Source organism: Dermacentor silvarum, chromosome 7 (assembly GCF_013339745.2).
Source record: "Dermacentor silvarum isolate Dsil-2018 chromosome 7, BIME_Dsil_1.4, whole genome shotgun sequence".
Lineage (NCBI taxonomy): Eukaryota > Metazoa > Arthropoda > Arachnida > Ixodida > Ixodidae > Dermacentor > Dermacentor silvarum.
The window spans coordinates 124,637,081-124,664,277 of NC_051160.1; the positions used below are offsets into that span (position 1 = coordinate 124,637,081).

Sequence of the window (27,197 nt, forward strand, 5' to 3'; positions counted from 1 at the left end):
TTCTATGGGTGTTCTGTGACCCTGTTCTGAGGCACACAGTTGCCATGCACTTCTCACTTCTCCACGATGCCCGGGCGTGAAAAAAATTGGCATCAAAGCTGTTTTCTGATTTCTTTTCGGGCTAGTGACCGTGACCATCAGCCATGAGGGTCCAAACTTGAGGGTGACACGCAGCAAGCATTGAAACTGCAACGCCGACATCGCGAATGTGGCTAAGGTGTCGCCAACAGTGCTGTTGCGATGAAACTATTTTGGCGGAATATTGTTGCAGGCCTTGCTAACCTACACCAACCACAGACGTCGTTCACGGCGAAAGCATGGGTGCCATCGTCGCTTTCCTCCTCATCCATATCTTCAGCTGGTTCTCGTGGCACAATCACAAAATCAGTGTCCTCTTCTATGTTTGCTGCACTTTCAACTGCATGCAGAGCATTGCGCAAGAGAAACAAGGGCTTCCTTCCGTAGGAAAACTCTGTGTTCATGCTGGAACACAACTAACAAAAAAGTGTCGATTTGTAACTGTAAACACCATGTGTACTATATCTAGTACACCATAATTTGAATGCGCGTTCCGTTCTTTGAAATCAAGCCACTGTTCCGACAGTTTGTTTCTAACACGCTCAACATATGTGCCAAACACTGTGAAAAGCCTAACGCAAATATATAAAACATGAGAAAAGACATAAATGAAAAGCGAGTACACATCTCAATTTCTCACGAGTCCGCAGTTTTGCTGGAATTTGCATGCAATTTTTAGGTATGGAATAAACATTAGATTCTACCCTGTGTTAGGGTGAGTGCGTGCCCTCTGGGTACAAGGAGCAGAAATAGCCCAAAGCAAGTTTTCAGCTGTTCAAGACGTAGGGATGCGAAACCAAGTGTACTAGTCCTAGTAGAGTGGGCGCTAATGGGTTAATGCTTTCGCATTCACAACTCATAAGAAGGGCTTAGGTGTCCTCGGAGTTATTACACTTCGCCTACGTTACATCTCTCCTGCTCTTGCGTCTCGCTTAATCCCGCTTAGAATTCCGGGTCCACGGTCGCCACAAATGTCGGCGTGGTCCTGTATAATGGTAATGAATTGAAAACAAAACATACAAAAACACTCCGTTTCTTGAATTTAGGCAATGAACCTCGAAACACGGGACCAAGGGTAGACGAGATGGAGAGCACAAGTGTCACTCAAACTTTTTTGCGATAGCAGAACCAAGTACGCATGCCGTTGATACTATGAAACGAGCAAGAAAAGAAAAAGTGCAGAGAACAAAGGAACAAGGAGCAAGGAAAGTCACTCCTGAAAACAGTCTTCTGGCACTGATGTAACGGCACAACGTACGCTTGGCCATCAAACTGTCATAGCGCGTGTATTTGATTTTGGAGCATGAATTTACTGCAGAAACTCGTGCTGCTACGCAGGCGGCACCAGCAATCTACAGCAGCCGGCAGCGTTACACTAGAGGAAAGTGTTGTATTCTGTTATTTTATGCGATACAGAGGCTTTTGTAAACATTGTTTTTAGGTGTTAAGTAACCTCTGCGTCCAAATTAAAGTTACGTTGCGCTCAGCGCTTACAATGAGCGCAGAAGCCTTAAGACCTTGAGTTTAAAAACAATTCCGGCCTTTTTTTTTCACTTTTCGCTTTTCCCGCTTTGTACCAACTCAGTTGCAGAACAAGTCATGTTTGGCTTAAGAAACGAGAGCGACGCATTGCTAAGGTAGGAAAGAGCAGCTTATTAATAATTTATTGCTTGTTACGCACAGGCTTTTGCGCGCCGTCACATCACGTGCATGTATAGATATGTCACGTAATAAAAAGAACTGTCAGTAGCCACAGACCAATTTTGTCTTGTGAAGAAATGGACACGCGTTATGAGCTTCTTAAAAAAAATGCGACGGCCAGCATTGCCAATTTTATTCAACACACACCCATCTTTGAAAGAAAGCGCCAGCGAGAAAAAAATCACACCACTAAATATTTACCATGATAGTACATGTTCTATTGATTCTTCTTTTACTTTCATTGGTAGCATTCAGATATGCTTGACCCCTGCCTCATCGTGGCTTCGGAAAGGATGCCGTTCGTGCTCCGCAAGCTTGCATGCATTCACTCGCGGTCTGGAAGTTGTTGCCGTTGCTCTTGCAGCCACCGTAGACAAACGTGCGACACGAGTTCGAGCTGGCGTCGAAGTAGAACCGTGAAAAATCTGCCCTGCAGGGACCGCTGTACGGTGGCCTATGACACACAGATCCGCTGAATGCTGAAAGTAAAAAAAAAAAAAAAACTTTACGTGATTTTGTAGAATGAATCACCACCGCATTTAAATACGTTCCTACGTTCAGTACTATGCATCGACCATAGAACTTGCAGGAGCGTTTCAGGCCCTAATAAGGCGCCGTCTGCTCTCCGCTAATATTGTTCCGTTGACGCAGTGTCTAAATTTTGTAGCCTGCGCGGTCAGGATCTGCAGGTTAGCACACGAACGGAAGCGCTCTAGCAAACCATCCCTCAAAGCAGGAATTGCTTACGATCATTATTAACGAGCGGTGTCTCCAATATTACAGCGAATGACGGAAATGTAATGTATCTCTTGTTCCCTGACATTAAAACATTTCAGTGCAGTAAAGATAGTGTCTTCCTTAGCGAGTGAGTACCACTTTACCACATCGGTTATTGCAGCCGTTCTGGTGGGCCAATGCAAAAGATTGTGCCGTCTAAAAATACGGGCTGATATATGCTACCTGGCATGGGCCATTTTAGCCACTGGTCGCCGTGATGTTACGGATCAATCTCCCTCTCTCTCTTTATATATATATATATATATATATATATATATATATATATACATATATATTGACCGACGCAGCATTCAAACCAGATATCTTGCACAGAAGCCCGTTACCGTAGCGATTACGCCACGGACGCCTTCTTTAGCACAGGTTAGCGCGTTAGTGCGTTACGGATGAGACGTGTTTATTTACAGGTAAAGGATGAGAGTCTGGGAAAACACTACAGCACCGTTTTCATTCTGCGCTCCACACCCAAAAAGATCCATCATCATCCTCTTCTTCCTTTTGCCTCAACCAAGGCGTTACATTCCCCGTTTCGCAGACGAAGCCTACCATGGGAGTTAGAGCTGAGTGACAGTGTGATACCGCTTGAGGCGCGTAACATGCGCAAGTTGAATAGCGCTAGAGCAGCGTCCTGGTGACCTTACACGGGCGACCGCGTATGTTAAATCACTAATGCGGTCTTTGATGGGGAAGGGACCGGTATACTGAGCCAAGAACGTTTGGCATAACCCGCGTCTGCACTGAGGTGTCCACAGCCACACCAAGTCACCTTTTCCGAATGACACTGAGTCGTGGCGGCGGTCATACCGCTCCTAGGAGCGATCTTGTGATGCCAGTGTACGCAGACGAGCAATGTGTCGGGCTTCCTCAGCACGGCACAAAGTTTCGGCAACAGAGTCCTCTGTGTGGTGGGTAAAGGGGAAAATGGTATCGAGACAGCTGCGCAGTGCCTGAGCATAGAGTAGGTAGAAAGGTGTGAAGTCCATAGTTTCGTGCTTCGCTGTATTGTTGGCATTGGTAATAAATGGTAAGATGTCATGCCTGTTCTTGTGATTGTATGATACATACATAGCCAGCATGTTGGTCAGGGTGCGGTTCGTGCGTTCGACAAGTCCATTTGTCTGGGGATGATATGGTGTTGAGTGGCGGAACTGTCAAGTGCAGAGTCTAAGAAATTATCCCACGACGTCGGCGACGAATAGGCGACCACGGTCGCTGATCATTACCCGAGGCGGACCATGGCGAAGAATTACGTAGCGTTACAAGAAGGCAGCGACTCAAGTAGCGGTGGAGGAAGATATGGCAGAGGTTTCCGCGTATCTAGTAAGGTGATCGACACAGACGATGACCCAACGGTTGTTGTTCGAAGACCGTGGAAACGGTCCTAACAGGTCGATACCAACTTGCTCGAAAGGTGTAGTAGGCGGCGCTACAGGATGAAGAAAGCCTTGTGGAGCGCTTGTAGGTCGCTTGTGACGCTGGCACTTGTCGCAGCTCGACACATATTATTTAGTAGAATGTCGCATCTCAGGCCAGTAAAACCACTCCTGTATTCTATGTAAGGTGCGAATGAATCCAAGATGGCCTGACGTCGAATCATCGTGCATGACACGGAGAACGTCACATTGCAGGCTTTGGGGAACAACCAGTAAATATCGCGCGCCACTTGCTCAGTAATTTGTCTTGTATAACAGTCCATCGCGAAGAGAAAAGCGACCACTGGCCTTGCGACTGCAGGCATCAGCGAATAAGGCGTCCAAACATAAGTCATTGCGCTGTTCCCGCTGGAAGACGGTGGCGTCAGGAAACGAGTGAGACACAGCAGCCAAGCAGGTGTCGAGACTGTCCGCGTTATCTTCCGTTGTGGACAGAGGAAGGCGAGAAAGGCAATCAATGTCGCCAAGACATCTTCCACTTTTGTACGAAAAAATGGAGTCAAATTCTTGGAGTCGTAAAGCTCAGCGTGCTAGACTGACCGGAGGGATCACGGAGGGTAAGAGAGAGAGAGCAAGCGAGAGAGGAAAGGCAGGGAGGTTAACCAGAAGTCAGTTTCCGGTTTGCTACCCTGCACTGGGGTGGGGGATAAAGGGGTTGGAGAGAGTGCAAAGAGATAGCACGGAGAGTAACAAGCCAACATAAGGAATGATGGTCAGTTACAATTGTAAATGGACGGCCGTAGAGGTAGCAACGAAACTTCTGAAGAGCAAATACAGTCGCTAAGCATTCATGCTCTGTCACAGTGTAGTTTCGTTCAGCCTTGCTGAGAGAACGGCTCGCATAGGCCACCACATACTCTTCATTGTTATGGCACTGAACAAGCACTCCTCCTATGCCGATTCCACTGGCGTCAATGTGTACTTCAGACGGATCGAAGTGCCGAAGAATGGGTACTGATGTCACCAGAAATTTGAGTTGAGAGAATGCCGCGTCGCATTCAGGTGTCCACTCGTGTGGGCTGTCTTTTCGCAAGAGACTTGTCAATGGATAAGAGGTGTCCGCGAATTCGGGCACGAACCGTCTAAAGTAGGAGCATAATCCCAGAAAGCTGCGTAGTTCTTTTAGTGACTGAGGTGGCTTAAAGGGACTGACTGCTTCTATTTTCCGAGGGTCTGGCCTGACACCATCTTTGTCAACCAGGTGACCAAGGACTAATGCTTGTCGTTCGTCAAACCGGCACTTCTTAGAATTCAAAACCAAGCTGGCCTTTTCGACGCAGTCTAAAACGAGGTTTAAACGGGCGTCCCTCCCATTTTACCTCCCAACATACCTCCCATTTTAGACCGCGCAGAATCGAGTGTATAAATCTTTCGAAAGTAGCGGGGGCATTGAAAAGCCCAAACGGTATAACATTAAATTGATACGGTCCATCGGGTGTCACGACTGCAGACTTCTCCTTGTCAGCAGCGTGCATAAGGATCTGCCAATACCCTGATCGTAGATCTAGTGAAGAAAAGTAGGAAGCCGAATGTAGACAATCGATGACATCGTCTATCTGAGGTAGTGGATCTACATCTTTTTTGGTGAGGGAGTTTAATCGTCTATAATGAACGCAAAACCGCGAAGAGCCGTTTTTCTTCTTAACCAAAATGACAGGTGCTGCCCAAGGGCTGCACGATTCTTCAACAACGCCTTTCTGCAGCATATCCTGAACTTGTTCGGCAATAACCGTCCACTCCGATGACGACACTCGGTGAGGTTTTTGCCGGACCGGATGAGCAGAACTTGTATCGATCCTGTGCTGAGCTCGAGAACAGAGTAGAGATGGTCGCTTCTCCTTTTCGCAGAAGTCAAACACAGAAGCATGTCTCTCCAATAGCTCGACCAATCTTTGCCGCTCGTGTGACCGTAGGTGCTTACTAACCATGCTCATAATCTGCGACTCGTAGGAGCAACTGCATTGGCGAACGGCCAAGCGTGTTTGATCTTCTTCGTCGTCAACGGCAGCGATAGAATTTCCGATGACACCATCAAAGACGGCGAGCTTCATTCCTCGAGGCAGTATAACAGGCACTGGCGAACAGTTAAGTGACCACAAAAACGTGGCTCGGTTGCTAATTGACACAATACAGCGAGGCACTAAGATGTCTTTCTTAGCACACTGACCGGTGAGAGGTTGAACGATGGCACCAAAGGGATATACGGCAGAGACGGAAGCAAACACGGCAACTGACCGCATGCACCATGGTGGCACTGTCAGTTCATCGGAAACAACCAGTGTGTCTTCCGCGGGCGGCAGCTCATCACCGAGGGCAGGAACAACTTCCCTGCTAACTGAAAGTTCACTGGTGCCTCAGTCGACAAAAGCGCCACACTCTTGGAGAATGTCAATACCGAGAATAACTTCGTGTGTACACCGCTGCAGAACGAGGAACTCAGTTAAGAACACCTTTCCGGCCAACAAGACCTTAAAGATGAAAAATCCCAGAGGATGAAGTATTTCTCCGCCGACACCACGAAATATTGTAGATTCGTGCCTATCAACATCTTTGCGGCCAATGCGATCTTTAAGGAACGACTCATTACAGAAATGATTGAACCAGTGTCCACTAAATCAGTTCCACATACTCCATCAATTAACACGTGTATCGTGTTCTTAAGCATCGTAACTGGCCGAGGCATCTGAGGTAAGTAATTTTGTCCGACCTCACCTCCATCGGTCGCGCCGGCTAGTTTCCCGGCGGTGGCAGTGGTGATAGCCGCCGTCGCGGTGAAGGCGAGCGGCGCAGTCGGGCGGACGGAGGTGTCCAACTACGGTCAGAAGCGGGAGAACTATAGCGCTGATTCTCTTGTCGTAAGGTGCTCCTCGAATAGGCGGACCAGGGATCGTTGTTGTGATAATTGCCGGCGCGAAGAAACGTTGATGGCGGATCGTATCGTGATGTTTCCCTGCGCCGACGACATAACCGAGCTACCTGTCCGGTAGCACCACAACAATAACACACAGGAGGTTGACGATATGCACTGTACTCCTGAAAAGCATTGTCGCGACGCTGTGGGACAAATGCATCTTCACGCGGCTCCTGGCGTGTGGCGGTCGGCTGACGAGGATAGCTGAAGCGGCGTTCGTACCGCGACTCTGGCTGATGATTGTGCTGCGGCCTCGGTGGCGAACGAGAACTGTAGTTGTAGTCCTCTACGCCCGTTGCAGCGATAGAAACATGGTGAGCGGGGGCTGGGATTGGCGCAGCATCATAAGGTGTCGAGTGCACGTGTCGGGCGTGCTCTTCCCGTACAATCTCACGTATCGTAGACGCGAGATCAAGGGACGTGTAATCGTCAACACTCGCAACGGTACACATTCGGTAACCGACCGAATTTAGGCGTGATACGCCGCATCTTTAGGGTCTCGAATGTACGAAAATGCCGTATGACGTTAGCTACTGTACCAAGCTTCTCTTTGCCGATGAGGAAGTGATATACATTCTCGGCAATTCCTTTTAAGAGGTGGCCGACCTTGCCCTCCTCTGACATGCGAGGGTTGACGGTCTTGCAAAGCTTTAATATAGCCTCAATATACGTCGTGCACGTCTCGCCTGACACTTGCGCTCTTTGCAGCAGAGTTTGTTCAGCCTGTTTCCTCTTCGCGACTGAGTCCCCAAAACACTCCGTTATTTCCGACACGGACCGATCCCAGGTCATGAGGATGTCCTCATGGTTCTCAAACCACACAAGTGCCGTGTCCGTTAAGAAAAACACGACGTTGGACAGCTGAATTGCCGCACCCCAATGGTAATAGCTGCTCACCCGTATGTAGTGAGTAAGCCATTCATCCACATCCTCGCCAGACTTGCCTCCAAATGTGCGAGGCTCTATCAAGTGCTGACGCTGCCAGGGACCAGCCGCGGCTGAAACAGATACCGAAGGGGACGCTGTAACCAGGGCAGGGGCTGCAGCTGCAGGAACTGGTACAGTCCGGGTTCCGTCTTCACCGCGAGGTATGTTGACCACCAGTGGCAACGGCGGCAGTCCCGCAAGGCGGCGGCTTCGACGCAGACCAGGTGGTTGCCGAGCCGTGCTGCGTGGTTGAGTACCCTGCACCTTCCACCACAAAACTGTTACGGATAAGGCGTGTTTATTTACAGGTGACGGACGAGAGTCTAGGAAATCAGACCAGCACCGGTTTCGTTCTGTACTCTGCACCCAAAAAGTTCCGTCGTCCTCCTCTTCATTTTGCCTCAACCAAGGCGTTACAATATTTTGGGTAAACCTTGCTGGTATGTGCCGCCCGATGCTACGCCTTCAATAGCACTACGATATGACGACGAGGTGGTACAACTGAGCGCACATATGTTATGCGTACTGCAACATTCAATATTGAAAAAGAACCTGCGTAAATAATGTCAGTGTTACATCGATTTCTGAAGCACACATACTTCTTAATAGAATGATATTCAAGGGCTTCTTGGAATGCCTTTAATTTCTCCTATTTGGTTTACTCCATTCTTGCGCGACTGGATATGTATGACAAAGTACGGGCTCGCTCTTGGACAATCCTCCATAATGGCTATGTGCCAATTCGAAACACGGTGTTTATAAGCTTTATTAAAATTATGTATGAGTGGAATACCACTCTCATCTCTATTCCCTCCTCGATAAGCAACATATAACGCTTTTGTGCTCGTCACTTTCCTGCGTCGGCATTCAACGTGGTGCATTTACGTGCACTTCTGCTTGCATTGCAGTCAAACTTGCATGTGTATAGCATGCGATTGAAGTTGTGTCCCGTGCGGCTCCTTCAGCAAACATGTTCGCCCATCTGGTAACGTCTGACAAAAACGCAAACGACGTTTGATATCCAGGGCCGCGATTTTGTAGCGAGGCATTATGACTTATTCTACTCTAGTCTTATCATCCACCGCTCACGGCCAGCAGAACGTCCCTCCGACCACTGACAAAGCGCGATAAGCGCGAAAAGGCATTATTACCGGAAAGGCATCGCTACAAATACCGGCCCAGCTCTCTTCAAAATGCTTCGCATAACATCGATTGCCACACTGCGTGGAATCTGCTGGGCTCGAGATAAGATGCGTCGGCCGCACATGCCCAGAGAAATCTTATCTCGAGCCCAGCAGCTATCGTTGGACGTCGCTGGCTGGCTCTGGAGCGCGTCGGCAGCGTTTTCGCGCTCTGCACAATGGTGACACGCACTGAACCAGAAAAAGTGGAAATAGACAACAAGGAGCCACGAAAAAAGACATGGAAAGAAACAGAGGCGGTAAATTGAATGCGAATGATACAGACAAAGTTCGTGGAGATTTACACCTACAGCAAGAACGAAATACCAGAGAAAATCTGCACGATAACATAAAGCGTAGTGCCTTGCTGTGTATGGCCTAAGCTGGCTGCCTCTGGACAAAAATATAGAGGAAAAAATGCTTACAGCAGAACGACACAAGCCTCTGCTGCAGCAAAAGTCCGTCAACGACTTCTCACAACGTAATGGAATGCCAGGATATACACTCAGCAAGACTCATGGGGAATACCAACCTACGAGGAGCGCTGGTACTAAAAGGGGATGGAAGCAATAACTGGCCAGCGGTCAAAATAAGCAAGACACGTTTAGAGTATACATAGGTTGCACGGACGTCATCGCGGATGCCATATTGGGGTACCTGCAGGCCGAGAAGGGGCGTAAGCAAGGAACCTGACAGCATGACAGCAACAAAAAGCGAGTCTTGCGTCGAACGTCAGAGCGATAACAATGAGAAACCGGTGAAACAGCAACAAAAAGCGCGTCTTGCATCGAACGTCAGAGCGATAACAATGATAAACCGGTGAAAAACAATCGCCGTGAAAAAGCAAAACAGTTTGCGCGTGATAATACGTTGCACTGACGTCATCGTAGTCGCCATCTTAGGGTACCAGCGCGGTGCGATATGGCTGCGTGACGTCACATGAGTACTATCTATACTAGCAGGCAAAGCAGCAAGCAAGAGATCGACAGAGCAGGGGTCATTTCAGGCCTAGGTAACTAGGCAATATAGAGATAGTGGCTTTAATAGAGATAGAGAGGATGAAGTGGATGTAGTGAAAATGCTAGACCCAATAGATATATAAAACCTGAATAGTTCGATCAGGCTAAGTGACTATTTCTTGCCGTACCGTTATTAAGGATATGCCAATACAAATCATAATCACAAACCGGTATTTACGAATATAGTAAAGTAATTAGTTGATTAGCTACGTTTACAGGAAAATAATTGGCTCTAACTGGTAAAAAAAAAGAAAACCAGGAAAATACTAGCTTCACACATACATGACGCTGAGCAGTAGATAGAATGTTTCTTAGCATAACGTCAGAAATTCAACAACACTACGCTACGGAGAGGAGAATATCTAAGGAACTAGGTATATCAAATAGGAAAGGAGGAATTTGTAAGAAACAAATTTATGACATTTCAAACAACAGTGTTTTGCTGTTGAAAGGGGTTAAGGCTGTCACATTGTTTGCGGATCAAGATGATTCGCGAATAGCATGCCAAACGGTGCACATAGCAATGAGCATGTATTCGTAGAGTGTTGTAGAATCAATTCAGCGACGAATGAGTACGATGTAGCCCGCCCGAGACCATCGATCCTTAGGAACTTGTGCAGGTAACTTAAATGAATATACGGTCGAAGCTAATAAGAAATGGCTAGAATATTAATGGCAAAGATACAAGGAAAACAACAGCGTAAGCAAATTTTTTTGCTTGATTAACGCAGTTTATTGAAAAAGCATGGATCCTGAATTTATTTTTAAAAGGACCTTGATGGCATGCACTCTTATCCAGGTTCCGAGGGGATGCTGATCTGGTGATCTCCTAATTGGTCGACTCCTAATCGTTCTTACTTTTCTTTGCCGCTGACGAGAACGCGCAGTTATCATTAATCTCGGAAGACACCAATAAATATTGCATCGATACTCGGCACTAAACAAAATACATGTTTTATTGCTAACTGTGTGGGACGTTTCAGCAATATTTCATGCGTTTAGCTGAAGCTATATGTTACATTTATCCCCGTGAGCGCCGTAATTGCCGTATTTATCTTGAGAGTATCGTGCTGCACTTACAATTTATAGGCCCTTTCTCGTCACTGATGGCCCTGCGATGTCGTTGGTTATCTGAAAAAAAAAACAGGAAGAAGTTCAGCGAGAAAGACTTCGTTTAAAGATAAGGTTCTACTGCTCGTCTGATACACGGTACTGGAAGACATCGTCAGGACAGTGTGACGGAGCGCCATATAAAAATTACCTAATCGCTGCATGGAGACAGTGTGTGCACCTAATTGTGATCTTGGCAGGATGCCGTCTAAAGGCACATTTGGCAGAGTGTTATCGGGAGAGCACAGAACAAAAAATTACAGCACAGCTGATCTCACAATTACTGCCGACGGTGATGCGAATAGCAATCGAGCAACGTACCGACAAGACATATTCTTGAAGTCACGCTTATTTAAAACGTGTAGCGGTAATTGTGAAATGGGCGTTCCAGTTACCTTTATGCTTTAATGTATTAAACAGCATTTTGATAAAAGACTATGTGGAACAATACTGCATTTTTAAGGGCGAGTTTGAAGGCGCATTGCTCCAAACTGGTATCATTCTCGAAATTCATTCCAAGTGGATACGCCTGACAAGCTCACCAGCTACAATTCGCAAATTGCAATAGGTGCACTAATTAACTAAGAAGTTAATTAGTGAGTATTTTTAATTAGTTGAATATAGGATTCAATTTCTCGTGATACATATGTCCGCCTCATCGAATAACCCAGCTCAATGATAATATTATGCTACGCGCCACAGTCGATTTCTGAAAATTCCGTAAAATTTCAATATGAACACCCTGTATATCGATGCCTTAGTAAGAGGAAGACTGTACATCTAGGTGTTGTTAGGATCACGATAAGTTTAGAAATTATCGGAAGTTGCTGCCTGCATTACAGTTTCGAGCTGCCGAATAGTTCATTTCACCGACATCTGCCCTATAACCAAATCTTTGTCTCATTGCCGCTAGAGGCACGGGTAAATCGAGAAAACAAGTTTATTACCAGGTTTTATGCACCCCAGTTAAAAATGTATTTTTATATCAGGCTCTGATGGTCGTAATAGCGCAATCTTCTACAGAAAATTCATACTCACTTTGATCTTGATCTCCCATGCACGTCTTTTCGCAGAGCTCCTTGGTTTGGAAATTGTTTGCGTTTCCGCTGCATCCGCCGAAGTAGAACTCTTCGCATTGGTTTGTTTCCGCGTTGAACCACCACCTGAGCCAGGGCATTTTGCAGAATCCAGGGTGTGCTGGCAGTCGACATCGGTCAGGAATGCCGGAAGCCGCTGTAAGCAACATGTGAACTTGAACGTATATCCAACGAGCGTAAATTAAATTCGGACAGATAAAAGCTGATCAAAGTGCCTACTGTGCACATAATTACATGGGAGTGTAACGTGCAATAGATTCATAGAGGGGTTTTTTAGAGCGATATCTCTACTGCTCCAGGTGCAAAGCCAGAAAACGCCTGGTTCCGCAAATATGACCTTCAAACTCAGCCAACGTCAAACTGGGACTTAGCCTGCCACTATACCGGTGGCTGCGTACGCCGCGTGGGCGTTCATATATTGAAAGCGATCTGTGATGTGGACAAAGTGCGCAGTCACGCGGGCCTCATCTGCAAAGCAATCTGCGATTTGTAGAAAATGCGTCGAGTGCTGGTAGCTTCGTATGCGCTGTGCTTTCGACGCTTAGTTCGCGCTTAAGCCAGACGCAGCACGAAGGTCAATTCTCTCCCTGCTGCTGTCGCGCTGAGCAGCATCTGTATGTTGTCTTGTGGTGCAATTGTAGATGAGGTAGTTGCTGACGGCGCCGAGCAGCGTCTGTGTCCCTTTCCAGAGCAAGCAAAACTGTGCTATCACTCCGCAAAATTGGTTTAACCGCGTTCAACCACGGCGAATTTTTGAACTTGTTTCAAAACAGTGGCATTTCCTAAGATACGTTTGAGGATCTGAATTTCGCGAGTATTACAAGTGGAAACGAAGCTAAACACGGAACAACGCATTGTATACTCATTTTCACTTTGTTCGCGTTTGTATTTATGCTAATAGTATAGGAAGACAAACTGGCGAAGTTGCCGTCCTGTGTCATCAGCCGGGGACCCCCGGTTTAACGCGATATATCGTTAAGGGCCCCGTGTCGCAGAAAATTCGGTGTCTGCGTCCGGCGCCGCAGCCTGCGTTGGCGGCCCGTGAGCGCACTTACCATATGTAGTCTGCACGGCGCTAAAGTTCTCCTATAACTAAGGTTGCTCATACTTTGTGTTACATTCTCGACATAGTTATTCCTCGGAATTTTTTAGAATGACAGGAAAGCAAATTAGATGTAACCGTCTCACTTCTCGGTGGACACCTCAACCGTACCGTGAATGAAGGAACACCTGTACGCGTGACATTGAGACAGGAGCGGAAAGCTTTCACTGCTCGCGAAAGCCGCGAGGAGGAGCGATGTCACCAGCTCTCGGGCATAAAGCGCCGGAGCTCGCGCTCGCTCTTGAGACGCATGTGATGGATTCGGATAAACGAGGTAATTACCGGAAATTAAAGGCTATTGTGGTAGTTCATTGTACATGAGCAATCGGACGCGCTTGTATCGCATAAAAATGCGATTTTGGAGAACAGGAAATGCGAGCATCACGTGTCAAAACAAGCAATGACACCTAAGTCGTATTGTGGACAAATAAACGAATGTGGTGTCATGAGAATTACGTTGTTACGTGACTGAAGAGAATATTTAGAGGCACATTTGTCGGCTTTATTTCACTGTAACTGGCTTGTATTACGATGCCTCCTGTCCAAAATGTTTGTCTTCTTATGAAAATAAACTGCAACAATCTTTTATTTATACTTCAGGTAACCACAGTTATTTATTTATTAAACTGCTTAAAGTAACTAACTCTTTTATCGTCTTTTTATCATTAAAGAGCGTCGCCATAGCAACAGGAAGGTCATTGCGGATTGATAAATCTAATAATTTGTTTACATTTGTTAACAAAATGAGCACGAGTTAAATCTGGTGCCGAGACAACCGGGCAGTAATGCTGGTTAAATATTGTATAACTAACGGTGCCTTTCCGAGTGCTCATATAAGTGACGGACCATTCGTACTAAGCTCCAAGCGCAAAGCTATAACTTCGATTACGCAGGCGAAACAGCATGGTTTACAGGTTACTGGCACTATAATGGGTCGTCCCAGGTAACATCGCTCAGGTTCGTAAATTGTACCGACACGATATATGCGCATGGAAATCACCCGCTGCTCTTCCTGGTTATGTTGTGCAGTTAATGACATTCTTCGCATCCAAATAAAGCAGTTTGCAACGTATGCCTAAATAAATGCTCACTTGAAGGTAGATTTTCTTGCACGTATTCGTTTTTTTAATTGTTATTTAGTTACCTTCAGAATCAAAAATGATATTAGACAGGGAAGTGGTCACTGATACAAGGATTAGCTGCAAAACACTGTCATTACTATTTACACAATAATAGCCATTACATTATTACTGTAAGTTATAGTAAGAATACAGCATTTGTGTAATACGCAATACCAGGTTCAAAGAAATTGAAAGCTTGGCACAGTAATTGATACTTTATTAAATGTGGACTTAGAACATTGCACTTATTGTACCCATAAACAACTCGCAGTCTTGCATTTAGCCGTTTCTGAGGAAAGATAATTCCACTTTTTCGATGTACGTGGTATATACAAGTTCAAGAAGGCACCAATTCGGCACGACTGCAGGCCAAACGTTATTTATGTGTTCCAGTCGATCGGAAACTTGCTGAGCAGGAAGAATTCGTTGGTTACTCAAGTGCACGCGGTGATATGACATGAAAAGGACTAAGCGATCCATTTTGTGACGGTTTGCGAGAGACGGTAAGTTTAGACCCACTTTCTTAGCTGTTATACTGCTGGTACGACTATATTCCGAGATAATAAAGCGAATAGAATTGATCTGAACCATTCCAATGCCATGCGATGAGTATTCCTGAAATGGATCCCATTTTAGTGCAGCATATTCAAGCTTTGATCTGAAGACTGATTTACATACGAGAAGTTTTGAGAAAGAAGGTGATTTGGAAAAATTGAGACGAACATAGCCGAGCTTACGGTTTGCGTTATTTATAAAGTGATCTATGTGCACATTCCAAGTTAGAATACATATGATAGGTACATACGTCGAGATACTCATATGAAGAGACACGTTGCAAGAGTGTGCTAATAAATCGGTAAAAAGGAAGTGTGTTAGTCAATAGGGATACACGCAATAAATCATACTTAGTAATCTTGAATTAAATTAGCCGTTTCTTGCACCAAGAACAGGCTGCGTGAAAGTCAGATTAAAGGATTGTTACGTCGTTGTCACAAGTTATTTTCCTGAACATCACACACTTATCTGCAAATAGTGAAAACCTAACCAAAGAAAAGGTAAATGATTTATATACAGTAGAAAGAGGAGCGTACCAAACAATGAACCCGCCGGTACACCGGGGTTTAAAGCATTGAGTCGTGAATTAGTATTGTTAGCCAAGAAACTGGGAACAATGAAGAATGAAAATTCTATCCACACATAAATTTCATTGTCAATTTTAGACCGACGAAGTTTGCATAACAGCAGTTTCTGGCAAACTTTGTTGAATGCCTCGGAGAAGTCGAGAAAAAACGCAATCGGCTAGCAAATCATTATCCAGAATGACTTTATATCATGCACGAAGGTTACTAGTTGTGTTTCAACAGAGTAAGTTTTACGAAAGCCGTGCTGTTATAATAAAAACAACGAGTTATATTCAAGAAAGATTATGAGACACGAAAACAATAGATGCTAAATAATATTATATGCTATTCTGGTAAGCGAGATGTGCCGGTAATAAAGCCTTTGTTGACGAGTGTTGCCTAAAGGCAACACACCATACCCAAAAACAAGTTTTTTTTATCGCCGAGTTTTAGTATTGAGAACGACGTTGCTGGCAAATCTCTTCGGCCAACACTGAATGACAGGCAGCTAGCGTCATTTGTTGTTTTATAGCAGGAACACTGGAGGAGGAAGATGTTTGGCACACGGCTCATTGTCTTTTGAAAGCAAGGTCAGAGGAGACAGGCCGATGCAAGTTATTGTGACGAAGCTGCGAGTTCAGATTATTTAACTAAATAAAAACACGATGATAGAAGTCATCGGAAATGAAGGAGCCGCTTGTAAAGCTGCACAGCAAACAAACTATATTTAATGTACACAGGCCCAGAAAACGTAAAACACACAAAAGAGAGAGCTGAAGTCCATGCAAACGTTCAAGGCACACGAAAACCGTTCACCAGTGAAGTGGGCATGATATGCAAGCAGGGCGATGAACGCGCGAACAACAGATTGGAGCATGTCCTCAATCCTTTTGTATGTCGGCAGCAGCCGGACGCCCTGTCGACGTTCACCGGCCGGAGCTTGACTGAGGTCTTATCGTAGTCTGTCCACTCTCAGCTCTTACACGGACACTTTTGAACCCGACTGCCCACATTGTGGCGAACGCAGCAATTTAGATCACATGCTCTGGCGGTGTCCCTCATTGCGGTGGTGTCCTTCAACGCATCACCAAGGAAGAGTGGAGCTCCGAGCTACGGAGCTCTGATCTACTGCACCAGCTAAGGGCCGTCGAGTGGGCCCACGACCCGGCGGTGAGGCTCGGCCTCCGCGTCCCCAAGCGGGAGCGGCCCGCCGCGCTGCCGCCACGAAGGGCGGCGGTGCTCCTCAGGACCTTTTTTAAAGTTCATTGTCTGTCTGTCTGTCCTCGTGGATGCTGCTGATTCTTTGGGATTCTCATGTAGCCTCGCAGTGCAGCTTCGCGCCAACTTCGTCGTCGACAAATTATTGTTGATGCACTAGCGCCAGCATTGTGCGTCGTCGTCGTCTTCGTATTGTCACCGTACTGCACCCGCGACATCAGGACATGTGCATCCCCCCCCCCCCTTGAAAAGATTGTTCAGAAAAAAAATGGAGCAATGTGCGCGGCAGGATTATACAAGACTAAATGTACATACAAGTCACACAATAACACACTTATCTGCAGGTAAGGACAACAAGATAAATCACTGGCCAGCTGAAAACAACATCATGTGATGCATCCCATGTTAGTCTGATAGATGACCACCTAGGCGCACCACCGTACGCTTCAGGGACTCGGGGAAGATGAGAGTGTGTGCTCTCATCGTTCCCGAGTGAAAGTCAGTGTGTGTGCGCCACTTGAGGCTGCCGTGAAACATCAAATGTATTTCAACTTGCGCCGTCATATTAAAATTTTGGCAAGACACACTGCCCTTACTGTCAACCATGGCCATGGCCTGTCCCATATCTGGTGAAAATGGGTAAGACACAGAAATAAGTTCATTCAAAGTGCATTTGAGGTTCATGCATTAACGGCAAACAAGCCGGCCACCCAAAAACCGTGTGGAAGCATTTCATTTCGTGAATAGTTGAGCGTATCGTAGAACTATGAGAGCACCTGAGGTCCGCGGAATAATTTTGGCTACTTGGTACCCTTTCATATGGAAGCTAAGTATGCATTCAGCTGCATCGAGAATGCGGCTACGTACGTGGCGTGGAATCTGCACCAGCAAGTTATTGTTTAGCCATCAGAAGGTTGTAGCTGCTGATCCACGAATATGACACATGCAGTTCCTGTTAAGCGTACGAAAAATTAACCTATCTGAAAGGAGCTTGGGAGAAGCAACTTATTTAGATATGTTCGATTAATATAAACCTTATTTATCGCAGTTATCTCGAAAAAGAATGCTTTTCTCATGATGGTTATCTGGATCAGGTAATGATCGGTGAAATGAAACATAAAACGTCATGAGCTTCGGAAAGTTTGTACAAACACATGGACACGCATCGTGACATGGATAGATGTTACTCCTGGGAGATTCGATAATGCCAGCTGGGGCGGCCTTAATACAACACCTATCAATGACGACTCATATAGCTATTCAGAGAAACAAAACACTTATGTTAAGAAAGATATATACCAGCCTTGTGTGCCGAATGCTTGCCACAATTTCCAGTAATCGGTGCAAAATGTATTCTTGTTCAAAGCAAGTTTGTGCCGCAGCGTGTAAGGAAGGTTTTCAAGAAGTGTGATACTTAGTTAAGGAATTTCCAAGCCTATTTGGAGCAGGTATCCAAGCATTCATTCGACTTTCAAGATTTATATTTTGAATGTAATCTTCAAGCTGCCCTAAATGTGGAAGCACAATCCATGATAAAATGTGGAGGACGCTTAAGCTTCGCCTTCAAAAGCGAAACATGGCACCATTCAGAGATCCCTGGCTGCTTATCAGGCTGCCCGGAAACTCCATCTCTATGTTCTCTTATCACATAAATAACAACCCGATTTCCCCAGCCACTTCATACAAGTACTTGTGAATTAATTTCGTGCCAAACCTTTCCTGGAACCATCACATTACATTCATATGTGCTAATGCTTCAAGGTCACTGCAGTAGTTACGTAGAACCCTGCGCAAATCACCCTCCAACATCCGTAAGCTAGCTTTCCAAACTTTTGTTCGCCCGCAGCTCGAATTTGCCTCTACAATCTTGTCACCTTACCATAAGAACCTAACCAGCTTATTAGAATCTGTCCAAAATAGGGCCGCAAGGTTTATCTCTCTTAACTATACGTACAATTCTAGTATTTCGCAAATAAAACTGGATATTTCACTTCCGCTCCTCAGTATCCGTCGTGACATCGCTTCTTATCTCTGCTTCATAAGTACGTTCATGTGGATAGGAATTCTGCCTTGCGGCTTGAATTTGCACCATGCACATGACGCAGGCTTCATAATCACCTCAGCTTCACTCGGATATACGGAAACACTCACGCATTCAATTGGTCTCGGCCCTTCCCCGTGCCATTCCATTATGGAATGCCTTTCCTGATTCCATAGTCTCCGAAAAAAATCCTGACAAATTTCTCCAGGTCCTCATCTCGCATTTCATTGCGTAATCTCGACAAAAATGCGTGTCCCCTTCTTCTTATGTTTCTTTATGATATGCCTTCTGTTAGCTTTTTTGTTTATGGGATCACTTTGCTCTTTTTCTTGCATTACTATGTTTCTTTTTTTTTCTCTGATTAGAACATCACCAGTCCAATATATTTTTATGCAATACTGATGTAACCCTTCCGTTTATGGGTACATTGTTATTTTTTGTTGTAGTTGCTATTTTTGTATTCTTATGTATACGACACTGAATAGCCTATTCTTATGTGAGCGGTACCTTTTGTTATATTTGTGTAATCATCCAGCGTACGCAGGAAATGATTCAATATTATGCCAATTAATCGTGCATGTATATTATGTACCAATTATGCATGCTGTTTTCCTTTTTTTGTAATGCCTCTCTTACCCAATGCCTCTCACGAGGCCTGTAAGGACTTTCTAAATAAAAAAAATAAAAAAACCTTATCGCAATTCCCGTGCCCTGTGATGCGATAAACAGTATTCGGGTGAAATGTTTAATCCCATATTCTTTTTTACTTCGCCAAGTGGTTCATGAAGTAGGAAACGTGTTGCATTTTTAAGACTCTCTCAGCCCGCGACGCTCCAAGTGTTCGTGTGAGGTAGACGCTGATGCCTCAGACGACAGTAACAACCAAAAGCCATGCGCGAAGAAATGCAGAAAAAATTAATGCGCCAATGCTTGCCTCAGCGTACAATTCAGTTCACTCATTTAAACACGCGTTCAATTTGCACACGGCCAGGTAGTGAGGATCACATAGTTGTTCGCATCCTGGGGCACTGATGTTACACCCGAAGCAATGGTGATTAGTCCGTGGCTATTGTGTAAAGCACGTTCGAAGATGTTACCTTGAGAGTGCCCCAACGCCGACGACATTAAGTTGCATGACATCAAACTATGACCCGGAGCAACTCATGTACAACTTGTTCAGCTTGTGCACTCTTGAGGGGGACTCAGTGCACTGGCAATACCTAAGTGCAAGAAAACATAGGCACGCCCTACTGCTACGTGAGAATAGACGAACGCGTACGCAGTGAAGAGCACAGTAGAAACCACGCTTTGGTGATGTTTCCTGAGTGAGGCGCAAAAAGAGCTTTGACCCGATAGGCTCCGTAGAACCTATGAAGACATTGCCAATACACGTGCTTGAGTTGTAAGAAAGGAAAGCGTTTTACTTATGGAGAGCTAAATCCTGAGTTACTACTAGCTCTTCTTCAAGTCAGGGAGACAATGGTCGGGTAGACGCGCCGTAAGTCATGTTAATAAGGATGCGAGACGCAGAACGCATCTCTCGTCCTAGCCTATATAGGCTGCCATTATAAAATCCTGTCCTGTTTATACATTGACATCGTTCACAACGCTGTGCAGTATTGTAAGTATCCAATAACTCATTTGCTTCTGATTTTGCTTACGATGCTGATCATGAGATCACCACAACCGTTGACAAAAAAATCGGTCTTGTGATTTTATGAAGCATATATTATAGTTCAACGCTCACGTGGACCATTTATCAGACGCCATTTATAAAAGTAACATTGATTTTATTTATCGGAAAAGCGTTTTGTGAGGGCCATCTAATTGCGACAAATTCACACAATGCTACAAAGGTGGATGTTATGAAAATTGCTGCACGCGCTTTTTTTTTCCTAAACGTCAAATACCTAAAAATTGATTTCTTTGCCTGAGAACAATAAAGAGACGTATATGATGGTTACAATTTTCCACAGAGCGTTCGTACCGGGAAGAAATGTCATCGCGGCCCCACATTTACTCAAATATTCATTCCTTCATATTTACCTAGAATACCATGGACGATCCTATCTTACCTATGCAGCAGGAAAGCCTGCATTTGTACTTAGACTCAAGCATTTCGGGATGCTATTTTAAATCAGTAACCGTGTAGGGCATACTGTTTAATAAACGTTCGCAAAGTTTTCACAGAAAAAATGCCTTGATCTTTAATGTTGCTTTGCGCAAGGTTACAATTGCCATATCAATGCTTACACATTATATAGCGTCATTATATCCTCCTAGACCCCTTGTACATTACAATGCACGTTGCCTTCTTCGTTTTTTTTCCAAATTCGCTCGGAAGCTATCACGCAAAATGGTTATTCTGGGTATGAAGTACATTGCATGTGTAACTCTTAAGAAGCGTTTACTAATATTATTGTCACCCGCTTTTGAGGAATTTGACACTGAATTGATCTAGACCCATGTGCCGTTCCTGATGTAGGGCCGAAAACAACCTTGAGGTGCATTTATAAATCACTGATATTGCCTGAAAATACCAGACGCGGCCGCAAAATGGCAATGTACTACACGTAGTTCCACCTTCACCACTACGTTTAGGCAACTAAATGCAATTTTTACCATAGAAAACACGAGAAGATAATGGAGATATTTTTTCACGTACATGGAGACAAAGTTTTTGGCATCAAACCGTGGTATATAGATTTTCAAAATTGTCTTACAACTTCACATCATAAATAGACAATAAAAGCAACCTTGAAGAGCGATTATATCCCATAGTTGTGTTACGATCTCAGGAGGATATATCACTCATATACACCCCAAAAAAGCATTTATGAAACACATACCCAAGGCAGTACCGATGAGAGCTAGAAGGACGTAGAGCTTCATGCTGTCGTTCATTCTCTGATAACTGTGAGCAGCATCTGTGAGCTACGCCTTTATACCAAGCAGAAATACTCATCTCTGGAATTTTCAAGCTGGTTATCTGGCTGCGGAAGGGGTGCCAAGAAGCGACAATGTCACGTGGATGCGTGAAACAATGAGCCCTGATAAGCAGCTCCTGCAGCAGCATTGTTGCGGCGTAACCAGGAAGCGAAATCTTGTAGAGACTTGAAAATATTGGTAATCAGACAAACCACAAGAATAACATTTGCAATTTATGCATTTAAGTGAACAGGTCTGGTGTTCAAAGCTATGCAGTCAGCCAAAATAGCGTCTTGTTCTCCCAGGTTTTCAACAACTGACGTCCTTTCTTCCTTCCCAAACGCTGTGGGGAAAAACACTTCCTTTGCAAGTCCATCTTCTCTTAGGGTCACGCAAACAGACAAGCAGTACGATCAATCCTAATGTTTCAGAGGTTCTAGCTGTGGAAGGAGCAGAAAAAAAACATATAAAGCACATGCAAAGTTGTACTGCTCAAACTTCTGTCTTGAGTGGCCCGTGGTGTGGATCACGTGTCCAGTTTTAGTGAGTGGAGATGGAGGAGTTTCATTATTTGCCTACTCACAGTCATTTTCCAAAGCTGTTTTAACAGTTATGTATTAGGTTTTCCACACTTTAGTAGCTGTGTAATCATTGTACAGGGATGATACCTGTTCCAGGGTATGCCCCGATGATTCGCGTGCTCGGCATTAACAAATTCTAGTGTTTTGATCATTTGGTCCCATCTTGAGTAGCGTGCTACATGCCACGGCCTATATATGTCACCGCATGTTCTGATGCTTCACCGTTAGTCTGTGCTGTGTCACTCCTTTTCAATGCAACGATTTCAAAATTGATCTATTTATGTGGTGAGCGGGTATTGTTTAATTGCCATAAATCCAATGTCACACAACGCTATCGAAACAGAACACCATAGTACTTGAGAACGATTGCGATTTGTATTCATCCAAGCTCTTCTTGAAGAGCAAGATTGTTCGCACGCCCGTGAAAGAAAATATCGATATGAGGTATTCAAAACACATTAAGTGTTGTGCTAGATTACCTAGTCCTACATTTTTTAATGAATGAGCTTCCTTCTGTTCGATAGCCCGTAGTTCAAAACTTATAATGGTGCTCCATCCAGTCATTACGTTTGTTTTAGCAAGACTTGCCGCTTTGTATCAATTGGCAGAAACATCAATGCTGTTAGGTACTGTCACATTTATTAATTTGGTATTTTGCTTCGCCCTCAAGGGTTTATTCCATGCAAGAAAGCATCCCCAAGGTGCTTTTATAATCTGTGGAAGGAATCCTAATGAAGGGTATCATAACAATGTCTAGTGACAGAATATTCGAATGTCTTATTGAGCGTGTAAATAAAAACAATATGGTTGATCCCTCTTTCATAGCAATCGGTAGAACACGAAGGTGAAGCGTGCCTTCAGAGAAGCTGTTGCATGTTTGCTTCGTGAACTCGCGTTCCGCTGCAGGGAAAGGTGCGCGATTTGCGGGCCCATGACCGTGTTGCATGTTTTCTTGGCGCACGGCGTCCTTTTGGCGAGTGGCTTCCAGCTGCCGAGTCGCTTCGGCGAAGGTACAAACATTTTGTTCCGACTCCGCACTGTCTTGAGCAGCCAGTTGAGTTGGGACGCGAATCCGGCCCTCGGACACTTTTATTATTCTTTACTTAAGTAATTTATACGCAGTACTTAGTTGAAAATAGCGAGTTTTCATAGTCACGAAGCCGTTCGAGGCCAGAAGAACGAAGCGTAGCCGAATCCGTCTACTTTCCCTAGTTACCATGCAGGCTGAACCAACGCGCTTGTAGATCACACTAGTACCAGTGTTTCCTCTAGTAATTATTGTATGAAACTCTATGCTGCCAACAAAACACATTTTACTCGTTGGCGCCGAACTTCACATTCGTAAGGGAAGTTCATCGCGAACCCCGGCATGAAACACTTTCGTGTTACAACATAAAAGGCAAAGAAGTAACCCCTAAAGAATCTCCCATATTTTAAGCTCATGGTAGACTTTTTGGAATAATAAATAGCCGGCTTAAAATACAACTTTATATAGATGGAAGATATTGAGTTAATGTACCTTCCGCAAAAAAAGTAAGATTTATTTCGTGGTCTTCCAAGTTGTCCCAATTTAGTATTTTCAAACTCTCCGTCATACTCAGTGCGCTCTTCTAATTACCAAGGAGAAAGCAAACGGCCCAATCCTGCTCTATTTCAAGTTTGCCTATGGGTTCAAAAATATGGTATTTCTAGCAAATGTTCTCATACTGTACTATAAATACTGCGCACATGGGTTAACTATAAAGGAACCTCAGATTTTCTTAGTAATATGCTGAAGTTTTGTCCTCAAAAATACCCACAACCGCAAGTGTTTCGTAATGTACATGAAGCGTTTATTTCATCCTACGTGGAACAAGATGCAGGTACTACGTTATAGATAGGACAATTAGTTATAGCGTAGCAACTATTACCAGAGTTGTTAATAGCCCAGAGATACGCTGAGACGGACACGTCAAATAGTATCAACCTGCCTCACGAAGATCAATCATGTCTTTCTGCCTGAAACCACTGCACAAAGGTACATTCCTATCCATTTTGCCAATATCGCTCTCAAGCCTTTATATACGCCATTTCAAGCAGTATCCCGATATATCAAGTCATGCCTCGATGAATTCGTACGGAACACTGTGCATCTTTGTGATAACTACGAAAAACACATAAAAAACTTGTTTATTTGTACGAGAAGGAAATGCGAGAACGCCAGAGTAGTATAAAGGCAGCTGTTCAAATTCCTTGCAACCGGGATTGAATACACCTCAAGCATTTTATTGATTGTACAACCTTATCGATACTTTTTACCCTAATTGTGGCATTCCACAAATTAATGTGGAAGGCAATTGCCGTTCATTTTATAATCCTTGAGACAATTCTTCGCCTTCTGTTTTGCGCTGGAAATTACTTTTGTGGTCTGGCATTGTACGTGTGAAACCGTCATTACAATTACTTTACGCCCCACACCATAGGAAATCCTTGGCTTGCCTGTTGACACGAATGCTCGTTCACGCTGGCACGGCGAAGCTTATTTGGAGCCTTGACAACGTTTTTGTGCAGAAGCACATCCTTCATTGTCATGTTCTTATGACTCACAGAAAATACACTACAGTTTGAGGAACATTTTGGTTGAGGACCTTAGACCAATTATAACCGCCAGATACCATTCAGTGCTCTTGCGAGTGTTCTCGCATTCTCACGCATTGTACTGCACGCATTGCGGCCAGGCCTCACACCTGCATCATCTCCCTGCGTACAGCAGCAAACACTCGATAACTCTGGGAAATTGGCGCCACATTTTAAGATTTACGCACATACCCAACACATTCCGCACAAAACTGACTTTAAATATCACAAGGCGGTTGGCGGCACGTTTGCTATAAATGAAGGTTTCCCTGGCAGCGTCATTTGCCGTCTTAACTTTACAGATTGACATCGTTTACGTTTTGGGGCCGCCCTCTCCTTTTACCTGTAGTCCTGGTGTATGTGTATACTGGAGAGACAATTTTCGGAGAGGTTACATGGCCAGACAAATAAAGGCAGCAAGTGAAAGTTTAACAACAATGATTAACACACGCCAATGTATACAACGCTGAGATGTCTGAAGTGTGTCTGACCAATCCAAAAGCCGTGACTGCGCAGGCCGTGATTGTGCAGGCCGCCGCAATTGAAAGAACGGAACATTTCATGGTGTGCGGCTGTGGGAATACAAGAAGGCTCGGTTCCGTAATAAATTCACGAATAATCCTAGGCCACACCCATGGTAGAAGAGATGTCAAGGTGAATCAATCCACCTACTGATTAGACCTAATCACAAACAAACATAGATCTAATGTATGTATGTAATGAAATGTAAGTCAGTGTCTTATAGAGTGTCTTATAATTAACGAGGATGCAAGGAAATTTGGAAGGGACGGTGAGCGATCGTGGCAGCCTCCACAGAACCTTGTGAAAGTCACTTAAAGTTGCATAAATTATTCATGTTAAGGTCATAACACTTCGACCGACTCGGCGAATCCTGCGGCGTTACCTATGATTACACTCGAAAACAGCCATCAGCTGTCAGCGTTTCACTCTCAGCTGACTTTTTTCTTGAAGGCTTAGTGGCAGACTACCTACTTGTAGGTGTACTTTTTGCTGCAAAAAAATGTGTGGGCCAAATTTATAAAAAGTGATTTATTTTTCAAAGAGCATTGTAAAAGACGTGACTCATCTGCGTGTAAGTTAATAAGAACTTGATTAGCAGCAGTTGCATTTTTTATTATTATTATTTTGCAGAGTTCCATAATTATGATCTTTATCAGCATCACCTTTCATTATTCGTCGTCTTATGCTTTTCGGTTGCTCGGGCAACGCTTCTTAGCCGGCATAGTCTTCCAAGTGCGCAGCCTCTGTCGGCATTAAAACAGAGAGAGCGCATTGTTTATGGCGTGCGGGGCTGGGGCCGTACGGGCATTGGGGATGCGCAGAAAAACATGCAGTCGCGGTGAGACTCAAAGTTGTTGCCGTTGCTCTGGCAGCCACTGTACACAAACGGGCGGCAGGATTTGGTGTTGGCGTCGTAGTAGAAACGCGGCATGGAAGCTTTGCAAGGTCCCGTGTGCGGTGGCTTGTGGCAAACTGATGCGACGGACGCTACGGGGAAAAAATAGAAACCAGCAACAGATTACTCCCATTCGACAACGCATGTTCTTATAGGAGCGGCACTTTCGCGCTTACGATTGAGAGATCTGACTAATTCCTTGAGAGGCTGATCTGAAACCTCCTCGCGCAATGCTCTTATCGAAACTCGACAACAAACGCTCGCTGCGGGACTGACCTACAGCACTTAGCAAGCAATAACGCAGATGCGGTTTTTATATACGCCACAGAGCTGGTTATTTCGAAGTCACACCCTTAGCGCGGCTTTCGCTTCCTTTTACCGTTTATTTATTTATTTATTTCATCTGTTTTGTTTGGATGCACATTTGACCACATTTACAAAATATTTTCCCTCTAAATGAGCCAACCACATTTGATTTTGTGCAATCTACTCGTGTGCTTGTGCTGCCAAGGACCGATACTGTTTTTCGATAGATCAATACCTAAATCAAACAGCCGCAATGATGCAGCCATACAGTTACGCATATATACAAGTCGTTGTGCAAACTGCCGCTCTTTTCTATCGGAAGTATACACCTATACAAGCACAAGCAATACGTACTAACTCCTCTAGCTACCGCAGCTTCAGTCAAATAAAAGCAATCTGAGCTAGTTAAAGAATAAACAAAAGTTTCCAACCGCAATATCTGCTTTACATGATTCTTTTGATAACCTTCTCATGCGGGGGTCTCAAGCTAAATT

At 44.7% G+C, this 27,197-nt stretch overlaps 2 protein-coding genes across 4 annotated transcripts in view; both read right to left on the reverse strand.

Moving 5' to 3' along the window:
* Nucleotides 1-1,952: 1,952 nt before the first annotated feature.
* On the reverse strand, nucleotides 1,953-21,821 carry LOC119458416 (boophilin-H2). 2 transcript variants are annotated; one of them, XM_037720253.2, is made up of 4 exons: nucleotides 21,705-21,821; nucleotides 12,194-12,388; nucleotides 11,126-11,176; nucleotides 1,953-2,258 (listed from the first exon to the last, which is right to left on the reverse strand). In XM_037720253.2, the coding sequence occupies exons 1-4, from the start codon at nucleotides 21,757-21,759 to the stop codon at nucleotides 2,053-2,055; spliced, it is 507 nt and encodes a 168-aa protein (XP_037576181.1). In that variant the 5' UTR covers nucleotides 21,760-21,821; the 3' UTR covers nucleotides 1,953-2,052. The 2 variants fall into 2 exon arrangements, with proteins under 2 accessions (XP_037576181.1, XP_037576182.1); XM_037720254.2 differs by lacking the exon at nucleotides 11,126-11,176.
* A 4,154-nt stretch (nucleotides 21,822-25,975) lies between these two features.
* LOC119459726 (boophilin-H2) overlaps nucleotides 25,976-27,197 on the reverse strand; it is a 143,567-nt gene continuing 142,345 nt past the window's right edge. Inside the window, exon 4 of one of the 2 annotated variants that reach the window (XM_049671188.1) lies at nucleotides 25,976-26,489. In XM_049671188.1, coding sequence (XP_049527145.1) covers nucleotides 26,278-26,489 — 212 coding nt within the window. In that variant the 3' untranslated portion in view covers nucleotides 25,976-26,277. The remainder of the gene's footprint in view (nucleotides 26,490-27,197) is intronic. The other variant, XM_049671187.1, reaches the window with a different exon arrangement.

Coding starts and splice junctions, on each gene's coding strand:
- LOC119458416 (XM_037720253.2), bottom strand. CDS start 21,759: ATGAACGACAGCATGAAGCTCTACGTCCTTCTAGCTCTCATCGGTACT. Junction 11,177..12,193: donor CATGGGAGATCAAGATCAAA/GTGAGTATGAAT, acceptor TTTTTTTTTCAG/ATAACCAACGACATCGCAGG. Junction 2,259..11,125: donor CGAGAAAGGGCCTATAAATT/GTAAGTGCAGCA, acceptor TTTTACTTTCAG/CATTCAGCGGATCTGTGTGT.